This window comes from Taeniopygia guttata, chromosome 1 (genome assembly GCF_048771995.1).
Source record: "Taeniopygia guttata chromosome 1, bTaeGut7.mat, whole genome shotgun sequence".
Classification (NCBI taxonomy): Eukaryota; Metazoa; Chordata; class Aves; order Passeriformes; family Estrildidae; genus Taeniopygia; species Taeniopygia guttata.
Genome location: NC_133024.1, coordinates 84,982,501 through 85,002,982, shown reverse-complemented (window position 1 = coordinate 85,002,982; position 20,482 = coordinate 84,982,501). Strand labels below are relative to the sequence as shown.

The following is a 20,482-nucleotide window of genomic DNA, read 5'->3' as shown; positions in this document are numbered from 1 at the left end:
TGTTATAGAGTAAAAAAAAAAAAAAACAAAACAAAACAAAAACAAACAAAAAAAAAACCTCAATGTGAACACTGGGCAGTGCTGTGTGTCTGTAAAAACCCCAGGGGGGAAGGTAACCCTGTGTGATCCTGCACAGTGGGGCTGCCTGGGATTAACTCTTTTAGGAGAAGGCATTTCAGCTCCAGTGGGGCACAGGTCTCACTCAGGCTCACATACTCCCAATGTTTGCCAAGATGCTCAACAAGTGACAAAAGCCACTGATTTTTTGTAGCATGGGACCTTTTATTGTCCGACTTCTCAAAATAAAAACCACATATAGATTTTTAATGGATTATTACTCACAGAGAATTCACTTTGAAGCTGGGGACTGATGGGACATGTACTCACAGATCATTCAGATCTTGTTTTGGAGTATTCTTGCAGATTCTAAGTCTCTATGTACGCTGGCTGTATTCCCAGAAGAAAATCACTCTAGCTCACTTAAGGCAACTTAAATGGAGATCATTCTGGGAAATGCTGAACTATCTCCCTCTCCAGGATCCAAATCTCTCTCTTAAGAATTGTTAGGAATGCAGCTAAGAGCATATAAATATTACTGAAGCAAAGTGATTGAAGACAATTTTCCTTCCTTCCATCTCACCATCACACTGAATGCTTTCACTATTTATTTCTTTTTGCTTTGCTCATTTACCTATGCAAATAATATGAAATGGTGTATTTTGTAGGTTCATAATTCCACTGGAGCAGATTCAAGGTTGCTGAACAAATTACTGTGGTATCTTAACTCATTGTAACCAGTAGTCTCCACTTTTTCCCAAATATGGCTTGGTTTCTCAAGTTTAGAAATTATTATCCTCCCTTTGAGAGTCAGTTCTTCCTGAGAAAGCTCTAATCAAAAAGAATAAAAAGAAAGAATTCTCTGTCACTGTCTACTAAAAAATGACACTTTGCACCAATGGGTCTTGCAACAATTACCAGCACTTGTGACCCATGCTGGCAGCTCTGGGACAAGGCAAACAGGCCATCCATGCTGCTTTTGGGCCAAGCAGCAGAAAACCATGGCCCCATCAGAGATGGTGAGGAGGCAGAGGAATCTGGCAAGACCCTCCTATTGCCCACCATGATCTGTGCTGCCCTCCCCTGCCAGCAGCTGGTACCAAAACACGCTGAGGTGAGGCCAACATTTGCACATCTCTGGGGTCCCACTCCGGTCATGGGACTGTTTGTGCAGGTGGCAGTCCAAGGTACTGTGAAGATTTCAACACACTATCAGAAATGAGCAGTTGCTGAACTGCAGAGCCAAATTTGTCCCAAAGTCTGGCTCTGGTGATTGTGTCTCCCAAAGAAATCCTATTTCCATATTATTTTTATTCTTCCCGCACCAAATTTAACAAGACTACCAGTAAATCCCTCCAAGCCATTGCCTCCATTGAAGAACCAAGGAGAACTGTCTGGAAAAAGCAAAGGAAAACAGCCAGAGTATGACAAGGGAAGAATTCAGTTAATAACCCTTCAGGAAACTAAAAGGCACCTTTCTCAGCAGAAATAACAGACTCCTGTTTAATAAGCTGTTGGCTCATCCTCTCTGCGCTCAGCACCGGAGATAATTTTGATGGGCAGGCTGCCTGCAGACAAGGCAGCAGAATAAGGTCCTGAGCCTGTCCAGGCAAAACAGACATCATCTTCCCCATCTAGCCACTCCTTATAATACAACTTGCCTTCTTTTAACTCCTTTGCCTCTTCCTGCAGCACTCGCCTCATGTACAGAGTAGGGATTGCTTTTTGCTTAATGAAGTCTGTAGGTTAGCTTATGCCTTTATGTTAAACCACCACAGTGAGGGTCCCAAGTAAGACAAGTCATAGCACCAGTCAGTCCCTGGCCCCCAGCCTTGTGACACTGCAAAGCTTCTTCAGTAAATGCAGCTCCAGTGCTCACAGGATGTGCTCCAGCACCTGATAGGCTGCCTGTGCTTTTGGGCAGCACGGCAGTGTGTTGGGCACAGCCTGGCTACCGTGCTGCTACAATCTTGGAAGGAAGAAAAACAATACAAAGTAAAGGAGTTGGAGCTAGAGATAGCAGAGGGAACCTTTCCAACTCAGCTGAATTCTGACTGTTGGATTTCCTTGAGCTTCCTCCTCTATGATTTTCTGTTTGTTTTCCATACATACTGAATCAGCCCAGAGTGAGCTGCCTGCCACCCAAGAGTGTCTTGTTTTTCTGATCCAGCTACTGAGCTTGGTCCAGCAGCAGAGTGCAGGGCACTTTTAATGGCAGATGATGCTGTCAGCTGCTCACCAGAGAGCCTTTGAATTGCCTTTTCATGCCCCAGCTTTCCTGATTAAAGTGAAAATGTATTTTCTTACCTTAGGGTTGTGGAAAACAGATTGGAGACATAGATTTTGATTTGTGACCTACTGCCCTAAAGCAGGATGGGAAGGAAGGTTTGTCTGAGGAAGAATGCAGCATTTGCTGTCAGAGCCTGTTTATGTGAGCCCAGGTTTTCATGTGGTGAAAGCAGAGGGGAAGTTTTGGTTGAGGAAGAATGCAGCATTTGCTGTCAGAGCCTGTTTATGTGAGCCCAGATTTTCTTGTGGCGAAAGCAGAGGGTGATTATTGCAGCAGATAGACTTGTGCTGGTTTCCCTGATTGCTTTATCCTTTTGCACAAACACCCAAATTCACCTACCAAAGTCAGCCATCCCCTCACCACATCCCGAGTGACAGGACCCCTGGCAACGTGCCACAAAACAGTAATGCTCAGACTGAGCCCTGCAAGTTACACCAACGGTATTGGAGCAGGAGAGGTGGTTTCCTTGGCTGCTTTTATGTAATTGATAGACAAAAAGGGAGCCTCTTGACTCTATGCATTTTGCAGAAATTGGCTTGAGTAATATAGAGTTCTTGTTAGCAAGTAGCAGATGACTTTCAGAGAGGGCAGAAGGACACAAGCTTAATTTCTTGCATAATGTTATTGAAATACAACTGAAATATAAAGTTAAATTTAAAAGAGAGGATAAAAGCCTCAATCTTACCCAAATAAAATAACATAACCTTTTAATTTTATGCTTCTCTTATATGCAAACTCATAATTTCAAATTTTTTAAATATTTGACTTTAGAGGTGAATGCTTGTTTCCAGGACATAAGACATACTTCCTCTTAATTTAGTGGGCAATTTTTCCTTTAATTGAGAAACAATCTCTGGTCCTGAATTTTGCCTTCCTTTCAAACAACATAATACAATTCGGTGCTTTTACACTTGGGCAAAAGAAACTATTTTGATCAAATTAGAGTCCAGGAGGTGACAGCCAGGGTCTGTCTCTTCCTCTGCAGCCTGCAAATTTTACTTGCTTGAAAGAACCTCTGGATCTTGCCTTGTGCTGGGATATCCCAACACATTTGTCAACTTCAGTCTCTACTCTGACCATTCATTTTAGGGGAATGTCTGTACTTACACACCACAATGACTGAGATCCAAACTCATCACTCTTCCCTATCATCAAGCAATGGTGCAGAAATGCTGCAGAAGAAACCCCTTTCTTATGCCATCAAGGCAGATGTTTTTATTTATTATTTTGGCTACTTTACTAGATCCTGTTTTGCTTTTTTCCAGTCTGTTAAGCAACTGCCTCAAGGAACCCTATGAAAAAACACCCCTATCCCAGGTGCCACTGGGGTGGGACAAATGTGGGCCTGTCACCTGGTGTGCGGGCCCAGGCGCCTTCCAATGGGCAGCGTGCCGGAGCAGGAACCTGCAGATGTCTTGTCCAGGCAGCAGCACCACGTGTAGGCTTCCAGCTGACTCCAAATTTTATCTTCCACGGACAAAAGGCTCACTTCAGCTGGCTCAATAGATTTGATCCAGTCTTCTCAAAATGCTATGTATTGATTAAAGAGTGAATGAATCCATTGCATTCTGGCTCCCTGACCCCTCCAAGTTACAGCTGCTGAACTGTTACACTTTTAATTGTCTTCTGCTTGGTTGCACCTAGGAGTTCATGCTGGTGGTTGCCTTGCCTGGGGATCTATTTTGGAATGGCATATTTTGATTACTGTAGATGCAGCTACTTGCTTTTTTCTGACTAATACATTTCATGAATCTTCCCTGCTGTTAATAAACATAGTGGTGTTTAATTATTGAGACATTTCACAAAAATGCTTTTGAGAGGAAGACAAATTTTATGTTCTGCCTAAATAATTAAACATTATGCAAATGTTTGCAACCCCAGCATTTTGGTTATGCAAAACAATATTTGGATGATGGTCTTGTTTGCACACTGAGTTAGTATTGTTGGGCTGTAATTAGCAGCAGATACAATATTAAAAATATAAACAGGTTCTAATGAAACAGGATTGGTGCAATGGTAAGACTGAGAGCCAGTGCAGCCACGCTCTGTGAGAAGAAAGTCAGATGTGTTTTCTCCAAGGACCACATACCACCTCAGCTGGGCTCCCTGGCAAGCAAGGCCAACCCCAGGCTCACACTCCTGCATTTGACAACCTCACCTAAATGCAGAGGGAAAAGGAGACACAGCCTGCAGCATTGGTGAGACAGGGAGAAAAGCTACTGCTTTCCAGACAAGTCCACTTCACCTGTGTGAACCTCTCTGTTTTTTTCTTTGCTTTTCCCCCACTTAGGCTCTGGCAGTCAGGGAAAACACCTAGTTCTTGGTGGTTTTAAAGTTTAATTATCCATTAACAGGAGTCATCCTTGGAACATGTTGCTACACATGTGGCCTAACTCTGTTGCTTGTAATCACCTTAAAAAACAAGGACTGCATGTGTCAGTCTTGTCATTTATTACAGCTCTGTTTCTCTCAGCATAGGGATAACGGCAGTATTATGCATGACATGCATTATGGCAGTGATACAGCTGTTGCAGTTATCAAACTCGTCATCACCAACATGGTACCAGCCTAAGAAAGGGTTTATTAATTGCTCAGTGTGCTCCATCTGCCAGTGGTACTCCACAGCTTTGATTGGAATCTGCTCTTGACCCCTGTCCCGTTCACTCTCATTACCTGCACATTTGGTGGGTGGAATTAGCATTTGCCCACACGGCTGCACAGCACATGGGATCACACTAGGAGCTGTCATTATGAAAAGTATTATTGGGAATAAAATATTATATCAACACATTGCTCTTAAACTGCTGATTTCCCTTTGTATGCCAGGAGAGTAATCTGCATGCAATTGAGAGGAGGCTGAACACCTACTTTGCAAGTGGAGATAGGAATCTAAAGCTTCTTTTAAATCAGCAAAAAAGGCAATACACTGCTTCATTAAAAAATGTATGTCCTCACTGTCCTTCCTGGGGGAGGAAGCTGCCTGATAGTCCCAAAGCTCTTATGTTATTACTATAATTTTTGGTGCCTGTTGGAGCTGCAGCAGTGCCTAGCTTGCTGCTACTTACGTGGTATTACAGCTATATGGTTAGGGCTCCTGTCTGACTGAGGTTCATTTCTCCTTTTCCTGAAATTATGGTCTAAAAAGTCCTAAGACCTAGGAAATTGCACTCATTATTTCTAAATGCCACAAAGAATGCTCCTGTGCTATCTATGTTTTCCTTGCCACCTACCATCCTCCACTACTGCTTGGATAACTACAGGTTTGCTTTATGGGGAGGAGATGGGATTCTAAATTGGCAGAAAGATAACACTCAAATGAAAGAAACATCACTAAAGCCTTTAAGGCCAGTAAGAATGACTTAATACAGCCTGGATCCCTGCTGTGATAGGGCAAAGCATGAGATCTTTTCATTACAGCAGAGCAACAGCTCTTCTAGTTTAAATGGAGAGTGGCTTTGATAATTATTTTCAGTGCTACAGTTCACAGGCTCACAGTGATTATCTTGACACTTGATGTGTCTTGAAAGAAGGGAAGTTAATGTCAATGATATGTACTACAGGTCTAAAGGTATAAATTCTCCTACTCCTTCACCCCCCACCCCAAATCACCTGCTGACAGAATCACTTGGGCATAAACCTCAGGTTCAAGCAACAAACCTCATCCTCTCCAGGCTGGATTTGAGCCTGCTGGTCCATGGCCCTGCTGTGGTGTGGAATGACTTGCACAGTAAATACACTGTTCAGGGTGAAATTTAGAGCAGGCAGATTAATGAGGAGACCAAAAGCCCCTTAACAATCATTAGGGATAAACTGGATTTGAACATTTTACCCATATCTGATGGGATGGTGCTGGACATGATTAAAAGAGTGCAAGCTTCAGGATCATGCTTTGTCAAGGTGCTCATGAATCTGTTTCTTCTTCTTCCCTTCATAACAGTTTTAATGAGATCAACCACTTCTGCCTGCTCTTCACAATACTGGCACAGCATTATGAAAGCAGAGCAGCTGGGGAAGACAGGAGAGTGGCACAGGATCAGAGCAGCAGGTGTAGTGAGGAAGGCACAAGAGGAAGGGTTCTGCTGTTTTGCCCTTTGAGGTGATGGTGACTCGAGTGCTGGTGGGCCACTGCTGTTAGTGCAAATCTTCACCCAGCCATCACCTCCAGCATCAGTTCCACATACACAGTTTGGACTGGGAATTAGGTCACTAGGCATGAATGCACACACCTAGAGCCACTCATGGACATGCAGCCTGTTCCATCCTTGAAAACATTCCATTATTAACTTGTTGCTACCCACTTCCCAGCTGATCTTTTGCTGTGAGAAGGAATCTTCATTCCCTGCCCTGTGCTGTCTCTAGTGACAGAAAATGTTCATTCTAGTGCTCTCTCTCTATAAATAAAGAGGTCATGTCAGCATGAGGAAGCACGGGAAGCTTTCCTTTGCTCCTCCATATGTAGAGCTCATGTTTTAATGAGGCTTTTTTCAGGCTATCGACCCCCATCAGAAACAGAATATAAAGTGAAGGGATGTGGCAACAAATTCTTTATTCCAGTTTGGTCTGCAAGCAATGTCCAGATCTGCCATTCAGCCAGCAGTGTAAGGAAAATACATTCACTCTCCAGACATCTCCTGAGTGACAGGGCAAGAGTAGAAGGGAGCTACTTGCCCCAGAGTTGGATTTTAGCCAATAGCCTGGTGCCTGGTATTGACTCTTTAACATCTGGTTCTAACAAAGTGCATTGAACCATGCCCTGAATCACCCTTCCTCTGGGAAGAAGGATTGGTGAAGAGGAGGCAGGCTGGGTTAGACAAGAAGAGAGATGAGACAAAGTGATGCAAAAAAGACTAATGTGCAACCAGCCCACTCTTTGGCAGGGCAGCCTGTGCCAGAAGTCTGGAGTACAAAGTTTTATAGTTTGTGCCCCTTGGCAGTCAGTTATTTAGATTGGCATTGTTTTTGCTAATTTTAGATCAGTCTTTACAAATCTTCATATCTTTAGAAAATACACTAGAGCCTTAACTGTGCATTATTCAAGTAGGTATTTGGGCATTTGCAGTGAGAAAATCGCTAGAGTTCATAACAATTCTGCACAAAATAATTAAGAGTTATAGAGGGGACACAGACTCTGTCTTTCAAAGCTATCAGTGAGACACTGTGCTGGACTTTGACAGACTCTTCTAAAATATCTTATTTTTTGCCTGTGCAAGTTGCCTTGGATTCTTTTGTCATGCTGTCTGGACTTATAATCAGTTTTTCTAGGAAAGAGTGAAACAGACCTTTTCTAGAAGAAGACCTTCAGAAGACCACACTTGTCGAGGACCTAGTTCAGACTTCCCCTTAACTGCAGCTTCTTGGCCGTCAGTGGATCATCCACCAAATTACCCTGAGGTAAGTTACAGGACCCACCTTCACAGTGTGTTTTGCTTACAATGAAGATGTCCAGCTTCTGAAGTCCATTTATCAAAATTTCCCTGAACATTTTTTTATTAATTGTACAAGAGCAGTACCATGAAGCAGGCAACTGGAAAATGAGTTGACAATCAAAATTCTTAATTCTTGATGTGATTTCCTTTCACTTGGAATATCTCCTCAATATAAGTGTATCTGACTGCTCTTTACCCAGACACTCGTCCTCAGCTATCAACAATATTGGCACATTATGAACTTCACAGTTTCCAGGTTCATGTTTATGTAACAGTACAAATGCATCATAAAGAAAGAGATGAATAAATGTAAGTGTTCATCACCTTTGAGTATGGCAGAGGCATTTGTGGCTCAGACAGAATCTCCACAGAGGGGGGAATGACAGTGTTGTGGGGGTGAGGATAAAGAAACACAGGCTCAATGATCTTATTGGTTTTTCTCAACCTAAATGATTCAATGATTCTGTAAGTTTGGAGACCAACCTCTGTTCCTACCTTCCTGAAAGACTTCTCAGACAGATTATTTGTTCTCTCTCAGTCCTCAGTTTTTATCTTGTCAAAGTGGAACAACAATCTACCTACTGGAAGGGATCACACCTGATTTCTGAGCAAAACAGCTCTGTGTGGAGATGCAGCATCATAACACAGAAGATTATTTCATAATGTTATCACGGAAAAGACAGAGTAAAGATTACCTAAATGTGGCATTTTATGGCTACTAAACATTTGTATATATAATTGTATTTCAATATGATTTTCTACGTCCCTTGAGTATTAGTGCTACAACAGGTGCTACACAAGCCATGAACTCTACATCTAGCAGCTTTGTGTACAAAATAAGTTTACAATACTACAAACCAAAACCTGTATTTTGCAGACTAGTTCAGCAACTGAGGCATTCATTTGTTTCAGCTTACATCTACAAAACTGGAATGAGATCTGAATGTGCAGGAGCATGAAATCTGTCTGTGAGATGGGAAAACCTTCTCTATTCTCATGCTGTTTAACCTAGTCATAGGAAGGGGATGGGAAAGCTCCTCTTCTTTCTCCCTTGCCTTCACATGAGCCGGGTCTCCTGCTGCCCTGCCATGGTGCCAGGTGAGGGCCTCAGATCCTCCCTGTGCTTTGCCATGATTTGAAGCCCGGCTCCTCAGCCCTCTGGATTTAAGGACATGGTTGACTGGCAGTTGGCTTTTCCTTCCCCCATCCCTGTACTGTAGGGATGGCACATGGCCTTAAGCAGGAGCTAGCCTGGAGCACAGAACAGTTGCAGGGGCAGTGGGCAACTGTGGCCAGTCCTTCTGCGATACACACCAGGTGTATTTGTGCCTTCTGTGAGACACACTGGGAGTATAGAAAAGGCTCTGAGCAAGGTGCTCAGCTAACATAAAGCAAAAAAGATATGGTCATGAAAGGTTTACAGGTGAAAAAAGAAAAACTGAGGTTAAATTGAGGTAGAAGCACCGAGAGGAATTTTGCTCTGTTAAAAAACAGGGCTAAGTGGCAGCCTGGGAATAAATCCTGTCTCTAAGAGAGAACTCAATTTTTGGTTGGGAAATGCAGACAATTTTCAGATGGCCATTTTTCAGCCAAACAACCATTCAGATTTTTGCTGCCACTGCAAAGCACTACTTCCTTTCTTGCATCTTTCTCAGGGCCTGAGAAAGTCAGAACATGAACACAGTGAAATGCAACAACAACAGTTGTGCTTCTGAAGGGGTCAGGAAAATGCTTGGATAAAATAAGCTCCAGATCCCATGAACAGCAACAACCCCTCAGCTATATAGAAGCTGGCTGCCCAGGTGTGCAGTCACTGCAGCATATATGAAATTATGGCAGGCCTGGAGCATCTTTTACCAATTTGTCTTTATTCTGATATTTAGGTAATACCTTAACAAAAATCTCCCAGCGTGAAATCTTCCCTCTGTTGAAATATGATTATTCATTTCTCGCTTGTGTTGTTTCCTGCTGGTATAGAATAGCAAGTTCCTCGGTAATTTTTTTTTCAGCAACCAAAGCTGGGATACTAGAAATTTAAACTTCCTGTATTTTTAAAATTTTATTTTCTCCCCTCAGGTCTTCCCAGTTAAGGCTGTTACAGTGTGTATACCTTACACTTGCATTTAAATACAATTTTGGGAGTTTCATATTGCTTCATCATCTCTCATTTCAGACACATACTGCAGTTCAACAGCAGTGGCTGCAGGATGAAAGAACTCAGCAGGAAGAATGAATTTAGAAATTTGCTGCCATTAAATATTGTTCAGGCCTAAAAGGAGGCTGCCATCTTCACCAGAAGTAAGGAATGTTTCAGTGTGCCTGTCTCAACTCCTTTCCACTGGCAGCTCCAGCATTTCCTTCACTGTGCACTTTGTGCATGCATCAAGCTGTGGAATATGCTAAGAAGCATTTGATTATTGCTGTAGTAGGTCAGATGAGGGCAATGTGGATTTTTTTCCCCTCAGTTTTGAACTTTGCCTTCTTTCTCAGGAAAGAAGCATAACTAACTCAAGAGGAAGACTGCCAGAGGAACAACTACATTACACACTCTATTGTTTGGGGAAGTTAATAGTTAATTGGATGCTGTCAAGTTCCAGTCAGTAAACCGTCCCAATGTAAACGTTCAATCAGTGAAAGGACAAAAAGTAGGAAGGCTCAGACAGTCCTTGTGAAATAACTGTCATTATACCCATCTTGTAACAGTCTTTTCTTCAGCAGACTAAGCTCTCCTGACAAAAGGACTTTTATCTGAAAATGTCTCTGCAAGTTTTTTTTTCCCAGCACAGAAATGCAAAAATTAATATCCCTAAGCAGCACTAATCTATTAGATGCAAACAACTTGCCTTTAAATTTTTTTAGCTCATTGGGATCTTTACAGAAAATTCTGCCATAGATACGTCTGTGCGCATGAGCATGTGCATGCTCTAATTTTTGTTTGAAAGTTATTGTGATAAATTTGTTTTTTAATAAAATATCCACTTCATTCCACTTCTTTGTAAAAGGGAGGATTGAAGCATACATTTACATAATAAATTCTCACCACTCAATGAGTAAAATCACAGAACAGCCTGGGTGTCAAGACCTTGCAAACTTCTCCTGAGCTTCTTTATTGCGATCTGCCTGAATTGCCACCAGACCCTCTTTGAAATCCTTGAGAAAGACAGAAAAATCACTGAGGGCTACTGTGCAGGTACCCGAATGTGTAAAAATACTGTAATGTGTTGAAGCACTGTTAAGAAAACATGAAAGCATATGGAAACTTGTTAAATGTCACTCTGCAAACAGAATAACTTGCAAGATTTTTCCACAGTTTCTGAAGTTCTAGTGGGGAACTATCCCACTACATCAGTGTAAGAGCCTTAATGGAGAATAAAACCCCACAGGTTTCCTAGAGAAGTTATGGATGCCCCAACCCTGGCAGTGTCCAAAGCCAGGTTAGACGGGACTTTGAACAACGTGGTCTAATTAGTAGTAACCCTGCCCATGACAAGGGACTTTGGACTTAGATCATCTTTAAGGCCCCTCCCAATACAATCCATTCTCTGATTCTGTAATTCTGTGGAGATTAAAAAGGTATACTACGGACGTTGAAGTAGGTGGAAGGTAAGCACAGAAGGGGAAAAAATCAAGTCCATGAAAAGGATTGAACATTGCCAGCCAGTTAGCACTACATGTCAAGAGCAGAGCTCTTGTGAGGTAGATGGGACTCTACCCTAAGCTAAGCATGACATCTGATTTGAAGTTTTCAGACCCCAAAAGACGTATGGAATTCCTGGAACACATGAAACAAACCACTGAAGATAGGGGATTACTTACAGAACAGAAGCATCATTACCCTAAACAGTAACCCATACAGCAAAGCTGCCACTGTTTTTCTCTCAGAGATCGCACAGTGCGGGAACCTCTGGAGAAAACCGAGCTGATTTTCCCACCCACACGGCTGTACCTGTGTGAGCACCGCCACTGCCCAGAACACCCTGCCAGGGCGGGACAAAGCACAGAGCGCTCCTTTTACTGCCGAGCAGCAACAAGCCGCTCTTTAATTTCAACAGCTCCCAGTGCAAGCCCCGGGAGATGTTTATTAGCAGGGTATGAACTCAACGGTAAAATTCACGACTGTGTCTTTTTATAAGTGATGAGCCAGCAGATCACACGGGGCACCGATCCGTGTGGCTTGTGCAGCACTGACAGGCAGACGGAGAAACACCCACGCAGCAGGCTAGGGACTCAGCCCTTACCCAAGTTCAGAGTGCACCGCAGCAGGGGCCAATGAGCAGCCAAGCGCTTGGTGCAGCTAAGCTGTCTCTGGGGCTCTCCCGAAGCCACAAGCCCCGTAGAGCGGCTCCAAAAAAGGGAACACGCTGTCGAAAGCGGCACTCCAAAACACCACCCCCGCTCTCAGCTCCCGCCGCAGCCGCTGAGGGAGGCTTTGCGAGACAGCGCCATTTATAGCCGCGGCCGAAGAGAGTGACAGGTGATTCAGCCAATGAGTGGTGCCCCCTGCGGCGGCGCCCATTGGCTGCCCGCGGTGCAGGCGGGTGGGCGGGGCGGGGCTCCGGGCGCTCCATGGCGCTCGGGGCGGGGGGCGGTCGCCGGGCTGGGCGCGCCGCTGACGCGGGGGGCGGGCGGGGAAGGGGAGTGAGAGCCCCGGCGGAGCCCGCGCAGCCCCCGCGCCCCGCGGGTTCGCCGTGCCGGAGCGCCGCGCACAGGTGAGGACGGCAGCGGCGGTCAGCGCGTCCCGCTGCCCCTGCGCGCCCCGCGCCCCTGCGGAGCGCCGGCTCGGCTCCGGGGGGGTGGTCCGGGGACGGGCGGCTCTCCTCACCCTCCGGAGCGGCAGCACGGCGGACGCGCTTCCCCTCCCCGCGGGTCTCTGCGGTGTCGCCGAAGGGAGGCTGGGGGCCGTCCTGCTCCGCCATCTGCCCGCCCGCTCTCCTCTGCGCTCCGTGCACCTGCGTGGCGGTGCGGGCAGCGCCGGCCGCTCCTCCGCAGGACTTGCTGCCGCCCTCTCCCTTCGCCCGCTGCTCGGGGGTGCCCGCGGGGCTCCGGGGCAGAGCGGCGCTGCGCCCTCTCCCTCTCTTGCTGGGGTGCCTGGCGGATGCCCCGCTTCCCACCCTTCTTCCTTCTCGCCCTCGCAGGGGCGTTCGGCAGAGTTTGCGGTTTCCTGTGTCTGTTCCTTCCCCCGCAGCCTCGCCGCGATGCCCCGAGCGCCGCGCAGCTCCCCGGACCAGCGCTCTCCCTCCCCGCGTCCCTTCCTCCCTCCGTCCCCGTCAGCTCTCGCCCTCTGCCGCCCGGCAGAGCTCGCGGTTCCCGGTGCCCGTCACCCCCCCGCTTTTTCGCTTCCCCGGCAAGATAGCTACGACTGGGGCGGAGGGACAGCGGGGAAGGTCCTGACTAACTCGGCCGGTTTCCACGGAGGCAGCCGATCCCTCTCCCCCGGGTTTGGGGGCTGCGGGATGCCAGGGCGGCGGGTGCGGCGGCCGGCTGCGCACCGCGGGCTGTGGGGGAGCGTGTCAGGGAAATACAGCGGAAAAGCCCATGTTTAGCAGGTCCCCGCCGCCTTCGCCTTTTAGCTGCCGTTTCCTCACGGGCCGTTCTTCCGTGCCTTCAAGAGCAACCTTTTCAGTGCAGCAGTGCTGCCGCGGTAGGTGATTTCGCACCCTCCCGGCAGGATGGGGTCTGGCTCATCCTCTCGGAAGTCTGGCACGCTTCGTGCTGTGATCCCGCGCCATCCAACCCTTCAGCAGCTATGTGAAGAGCCTGTGCAGGCACACGGGAGTGCATCAGTTTTTATGGTTTGCGGTTGGGAATATGCTTTGTATGTATTTTGGGAGTATCTGGATACAAGCAGAAACTTCTTGGTTTATTTAAGATGTGATTCAGTAGGGTTCTGCTCAGCATCCGAGGGGTGCTGGCACTTTCAGCACCCTTGGCCTTCAGCATCCAGCCGGGTCATTCCCTTCGATCTGCAGTGGGAAAGGTTCAGGTCATAATGGCGCTGGCACATTTCATAGGCTTCATCTGTCTGGTTATACCCTCTCATACTGTCATCTCAAACTGGATTACCCCTCAGTTAAATTTGTTTAGATTGTGCAGTAAATTATTGAACAAACCTAAAGTGACCACCTGGGACTTAAATAATTTATGTGCAACTACACATGTATTTCTGCTGGTTTAGCTATATACATTTTTAAAAGCTGGAACGTGTCTGGTTTATGCATGGCCTTGATGTATGCAGTTTGTTATAGTGAAATGCTTAAATAATCATCTAAGTACTGCTGAGCTGTAGCTGAGCTGCTGGTGCTGTGCTAAGAGGAGTGGTTACAACACCCAAAGCGAAGGATGGAAGCAGAACCAGCAAACTCTAGCTCATGATAGTTATTGATTGGACACAATGTTGTGCATACTGACTGACTGGTTGAATAAGGTTGCTATTGTTACTTTTACTTTTTTTTTCGGAATTTTTTCTGACTCTGTTTTTGGGGATTCACATAGCACGAGAGGCCCTGATTTTGTTGCAGCAAATGTAAAAATTATGCCCATGTTTTCTGGAGAGGCAGACTGTTCACTTTCCTTGCATTGGATAATATTTCTACTCGCCTGGTTGCCCTCTCTTGTTTGCACATTGGACCAGCTGTCAATTGCCCTCCCTGGGATAATCCCTCTAGCTTGCCAGCCTGGTCCTTTGTGCACACCTGAGCTGCTCCAGAGAGATCTGACTGATCTAAACTAATGGGGAAGCTAGGTAATAGTTTCAGGATACTGAAACAGGATAACAACATCCTTGCTTCAGAGACACTTCATCTGAGTTAAGCTGTTCCTCTTGGTATCCTAGTTGCTCATTCTGGTAGTTTGGGAATCACGTGAACTTCCTAAATTCACATAGACAGTCCTTATAAAACTTTGGGACTTAGGATCTTTGCCTCTCCTTGCCATTAAAGTTCATCAAAACAGTTATCTTCGTCAATACTTCTGGCTTTTATTATGTCCATGTCCCATTCAGAGTGCTGGTACTGATGATATTTCTGGGCATTCTGTGCTCTCTGTCTTAGCCTTCTGTAGATGTCTCAGTTGTCTTTATCTCTCATTGTGTTGAGCTTGGGTTTCTCATATCATAAGGTGTTTTGCAGTTCTTTCTATTTCAGTTCATTATTTTGTTTCTCACGGAATTTTACCATCCACTGTGTCTGCTTCCCGTGTACTTGCATTTATTCCCTTCCTTGTAGGTACTGTGGGCTTTTTGAGTTAATGTTTAAAGCCACAAAGCTATCTGTGCGTGAAGTTCCTCAAATAGAGCACGTTACTGGCATTATAGGTGAGGTAACTGCGGTCCAAAGGTAAACACTTCCATTAACCTAGATGATGTGAATGAGATTTGAATACAAGAGCGTGTAGTTCTGCAACTTTATTGATCGTTTCCATTCTTTTGTTAACCATGCTTGTTGGTTATGCCTTGTTTTACCTTTGGTATAGGTAATACTGTGCTGTGATAAAAGCTTGGGAAGATAGTTCAAATTTGACTGGAATCTCTTGGTACCGTAATGATAAAGAATGTTTTTTTCCCCTGTGATTCTGAATGCAGCAAGACAAGAAGGTGACAGAGACTGCTTCCAAAGAAAATGCAGAGCAAGTTATTTATTGCTGAGTAACATACTTGTATCAGATATAGTTTATAGTGGGAGAAAAAACTTGGCAGGGCCTTGAAAGAACGTTGACTGCTAATGTTTGACTACTGTAGAGATAATTTAATGCTTTGAAAACCTCTCCTCTCTCTTTTAAAGTTGGTTTATTTATTGCCCTATACTCTCTTTGTCTAGCTTAGGACAGTGTGATTAACACAACTGGTTATGTTTGGCCAGTTGATGATTTTCTAATACCAGGATGTGGAACCTTCCAGAGGGATAAAACTGAACTGTAGATAACTTGGGTTTTATCTTTATGCCTGTCAGGTATAGAGAAGCGATATGGTCATACGATGGTTTTTGGGGGGTTTCTGGGTTGATGCAAGCTGGTATAGATTGAGCAGTCTCTGCATGTGGGACTGTAGTCTGTGCTTTAGCTACATCTGAGATAGGAAAAAATGGTTGTTGATGGATCAAATCCTCTTGCACTGAGCCAAGATGAGAGAGGTAGGTGTGTACACAGTGTTCAAAGCTCTGGTCTCTCAACTCACTGGAGATGGTTCTGCTTCTGCAGTTACATGAGACCTCACTGATTTCAGAGGGGTTTTGTTGAAGTGAGGTCTTAGGAGTGGGGCCTTGAATTACTGTCTCCTGAAAGCAGCTTTTGTATCAGTTTGACACCTGCCAGGTGACACATGAACTTTCCCTTGAGTTGAGAATCAAATTGTAATGTTGGTGGTGTATATGTTTGTCCTTCAGTGACGAAATTCCTGTGAAATACAGCTCCCCCAGATGCAAACAGTCTTAGGAAAGGCACACATTAATCTAACTAGTTCTGTTCTCTGAGCCAAGACTGAGGCAGTGAGAGGGAGGTGCACCTAAGACACAGCAATGACGGTGTAGTGTATTTTGGCTCCTGGGGGGCTCGTCTTCTAAGTATTTTTGGCATAATCTGTTAAAATTTTGTTTCTTTTACACAGGACTAGAAGAATAAAGAAAAGTTGGATTGATGAGAATTATAAGAAAGCATACAGCAGGAATGGATTGATTTATGATACATCTGATATGTGAGAGCTACATTTTGTATCGCTGTTGTCCAGCTGCTGCTGGAATACTTCAGCTGACTTCATTGAAGCAAGCCCAAGTGATAGGTCCTCACCACTAGCAGAACGTAAGCAAGTGTGATGCTGAAATGAGATGAGGCTCCGAAATGGAACTGTGGCCACCGTGTTAGTTTTCATCACTACTTTCCTCAGTCTGTCCTGGTATACTGCTTGGCAAAATGGGAAAGGTAAGGAAAAAACTCCAAAACCTAATCACCTTCACGTGGCTGCATTTCTGTGTGCTGCTGCTGCATGTTAGCAATCTGTAAATTGCTTGTTGACTGGCTCTGCTGCGGAGGGTACTGTCTTGGTGAGAAACAAACACTCTTTAAAAAAGGAAAAAAAAAAAAAACCTTAACAAAAACAAATGCTGCTCTTGGAGAAATGGGTTGGTTAAGGCTGAGGAGTTGTGCTTCAATTTTATTATTTTTCTGTTTCCTGTTTTATGGTTGTTGGAGAAACATATGTTTGTTTTTGGTTGGTGGTTTATTTTTTTTTTCATGTGTAACATATGGCCAGTGGACCCAACTAGAGAATGTTATTTTTGGTGCTGCTTTCTTTCTTTCCTGGTGATTTACTGATGGCAGTGGCAAACTGCCAATCAACACTGTTGAAAGACTTTTCTTACTGTCGTTGAAAAAAATCCAAAATACTTTTGGTTAAAGTACCATGTGAGAAGTGAAATAAAATTATGAAATCCACTAGGTAATAGGAAATGCATCTATTAAAATAACGAGCAATTTTATGAAATACTTAAGTAACTGTGTTGTATAGTAGACTTTTATCTATTCATATATCTTTGATCTTACTGCACTTCCTATGAACTCTGAAAAATTCAGTTCTTCTGAGGGTTGGGATTGTTTATGAAAGTAAGGTGATTTGATTTTGTCCTTCAGTAAAGCAAATAAACTTGTTCAGCAATGTTTTCTAGAAGAAGAAAGGATTGTTTTTTTTTTATTTTATAAACATCTGATCTCTTGAAAAATAGTGACTATGTCCTTCAAAGATCAAGTAATTTTAAAAGTAATAATCATCTTCAGTGATTGTTTATTCTGATTGTTCTGCAGAAAAAATATTTTTAGTTGTGCCTCAAGTCCAATTAGAGGAAGCTGCGGTTTTCCAGGAATACTGTCTGTTGTAGCATGGCCAACTATTGAAGTATAAAAGAAGCAGACGAGTTCTGTGGCATGCTAAATTTTTTTTCCATTGGACACTTGTGGAAGAAGCAGATGCTTTGTGGTGTGATCTGTGCTGTAGCAGTTGGTTGGTAGGCTACTCTTCTGAATGCAAGCAGCAGGAAAAATGTCAGGTTCTCAAGGTTATGGTAATACATAGAATTTTAAATTAGACAACAAAAGCATAGATGTGCCTAAGAAAAGGGTGTGTGAATAGCACTGGAAGTAGTACTTTCTTAATTTTGACTATTAACCAATTCAGTAGTTATATTTTTACTAATTTCTTGCTCAAGAACCTTTTAAGAATTTTGTTCTCACTTCAGCAAAGATATGTTTGTATGAAATTCTTCCAAGTGTTTTTTTCTTTCTTACCTGATATGACTTACAAGTCTTGTTCTCTTTTGTCAAAGCATGACACAAAGAAAAGTCTCTGCTAAATCAACAAAAGCCTGCTATTTGGAGAGTATACAATTTGTGGCATTTTGCAACAATTTAAGCTTTTGTTAGTTAGACTGCTCTTTTTTTATTCTTTTGTTTTCCATCTGAATGCTTAAAATAAATACTTTCTTAATGCTGCTATAAAAATTCTGCATTTATCTTCTTCAAGATCTTGCTGTTCAGCATTAAGATGATAATTTGTGAAATAAAAATCAGTGTAACAGGACATCAATGAGTTGTTAGTTAATCATAAATCACAGTAATGAAACTAAAGTCTAAGTAATATTGTTCAAGAGAAGTTTATACATAGAACATTGTTTTTACATTTTTCACAGGTTATTAAAAATCAAAACATTTGAGTTAATTCAGTACCACATTTTCAATCAATGCACAATGGAAAGGTTTCTGAAACTGTTGATAAATATTTGCTCAAGTTATTTTTTCCAGGTCAATGTAATTTTATAGCCATGTGGGATGCTATTTAATTCATTGATAATGCTTTCATTATAAATTATTGTGTGGCTAAGTTAGAAACAAACATAGCTTGCTGTTCCCATTCACTGAAAAGCTGTGCAGTATCACATTCTTTGATAATCATATTTTGATTTTCATTACATTTAGATTCCTGTAGGTATTTGTCAATCTTTGGGCTTCAAATTAAATCTACAGTTAGAAAGAAAGTGCTGTTTTGCACTTTCTTAAAAAAAAAAAAAACACCACCCCCCCCCTCAAATTGCTCTATGATAACTAAAACAAATTCTGCTTTTTAAAACAGAAGCATAATGCTTTTTTTTTAACTACCCTAATCAGTTTTCAAGTGATTAATTTTAATTTAGAAACTAAGATCTTGGATAATTGTCACTTAAAATACAGAATAATTTGTAGAATACCAATTAGACTGGGATGATATATTTTTGTAGATCATACCTTCCTCTAGTAAATATATGTAGACTTAGTCTATGCAGGATAGGATTTAGGCACTTCTAAGTGATACAGACTTTTAAAGCACTAGAGTTTGTCTCAACAGAACAATGCTTTGCAAACTTTAAGATCTGCTGAGAAGTTGTCAGGAGCTGTTTCAAGTGATGTTGCTAGAAAGAGTGTGGCTGAATCTTACCCAGAGGTTTGATTATGTGAATAATATTTCACATGTTGTATATTTCTATTTGCATGAAATGGCCAATTATATGATTTCGCTTTTAAAATAATGGTATTTGAAGAAGGTTGACTGAAGTATCTTTGGTCATTGGAGAGAGTCTTCAAAATTAGTCCAAAGTCTTTGTTGCTTTCTGGACTTTATACAATGTGTAGAAGCACTGGTGTTGTAAGGAAGCAGTACAAGACCTGAATGCGCCTGGGAAAGACCTCTCCTGGGCAATTCTTGCAAATCAGTTAAAAGACCACTTTCTAGGATTTAAAATGTACTATGGTTAACATGAATGAAGTACATGTTGGAGATGGAATCTTAAAAAATGCTGATTACTGTGGTGCGCAAAAGAAATGCTTTTAAAGGATTTGCAGTCACTTCACATTCACAGTTAGTTCAGTCTAAGATGTCCTTGAGTTCCTCCTAAAACTGAGTTCTTATGCAAGGAATAACTTTATGCTTAGTACCATCTCTTCTGACTGAATCATGTTTTCTGGTACTAGTGACCTGCTCAGGGTCACTGGTCTTCACCGCCTCATTTGTGAGCTCTAGAAAGGTGGTGGGTTTTTCACCCTAAAGGCAATGCTCGTAGAAGATCTAACCAGTACAGAACAGTACTGCATACCTATTAGAACAGTCATGAAATTTACATCAAAGCAGTTGTGTGCTATGTAAAATGTGTAGTTTTGATACTTTGTTCTTTAATTTGACTATTGGTCTGAGTACATAATGTTCCAGGAAGAGCCCTGTGCTCCATAATGCTAAAGAACCTTCCCTTCTTGGATCAACAAACTTCCTGATGGCTGTGGAAATTGGGAAAGAAGGTAAAGAACTTTATTGAATTAGTGCAGGCATGCTAGGATGGAATTCAAGTATTTTTTCATTTAAAGTATGTGACTTCTATTCTCAGTCAAAGACAGTTGTTGGCAGTGACTTGCTTCACTTCTAGGAGATGTTTGGCTACTTGAAGTGTTGAGAACAGGTATTGCAATATGTATTGTGAAAATCTGATGCAATTTAGTCCTTCAGAATTGGCTAAACTATATAGTTTTCATGGCACCCTGAAACCATTAGTGTGTTTCATCATTCTTCTTTAATGATAAAGAATTAGTTGAAGAACTTCTGACTATTAATTCATCCAGGGGTGTTGTCATAAATGCAGGATTTCCTCACTTCATGGGGATGCCTTATTTTGGTACACCAATACAAATTCCTATGTGAAGACCT

General features: G+C 43.1%; 1 protein-coding gene across 1 annotated transcript in view; it reads left to right on the top strand.

The window, feature by feature from the left end:
• Nucleotides 1–12,356: 12,356 nt before the first annotated feature.
• The window catches only part of MGAT4A (alpha-1,3-mannosyl-glycoprotein 4-beta-N-acetylglucosaminyltransferase A), a 76,776-nt gene continuing 68,650 nt past the window's right edge, over nucleotides 12,357–20,482 (top strand). Inside the window, exons 1-2 of the mRNA XM_002196722.7 lie at nucleotides 12,357–12,482; nucleotides 16,373–16,683. Of these exons, the coding sequence (XP_002196758.5) occupies nucleotides 16,590–16,683 (94 nt within the window). The 5' untranslated portion in view covers nucleotides 12,357–12,482; nucleotides 16,373–16,589. The remainder of the gene's footprint in view (nucleotides 12,483–16,372; nucleotides 16,684–20,482) is intronic.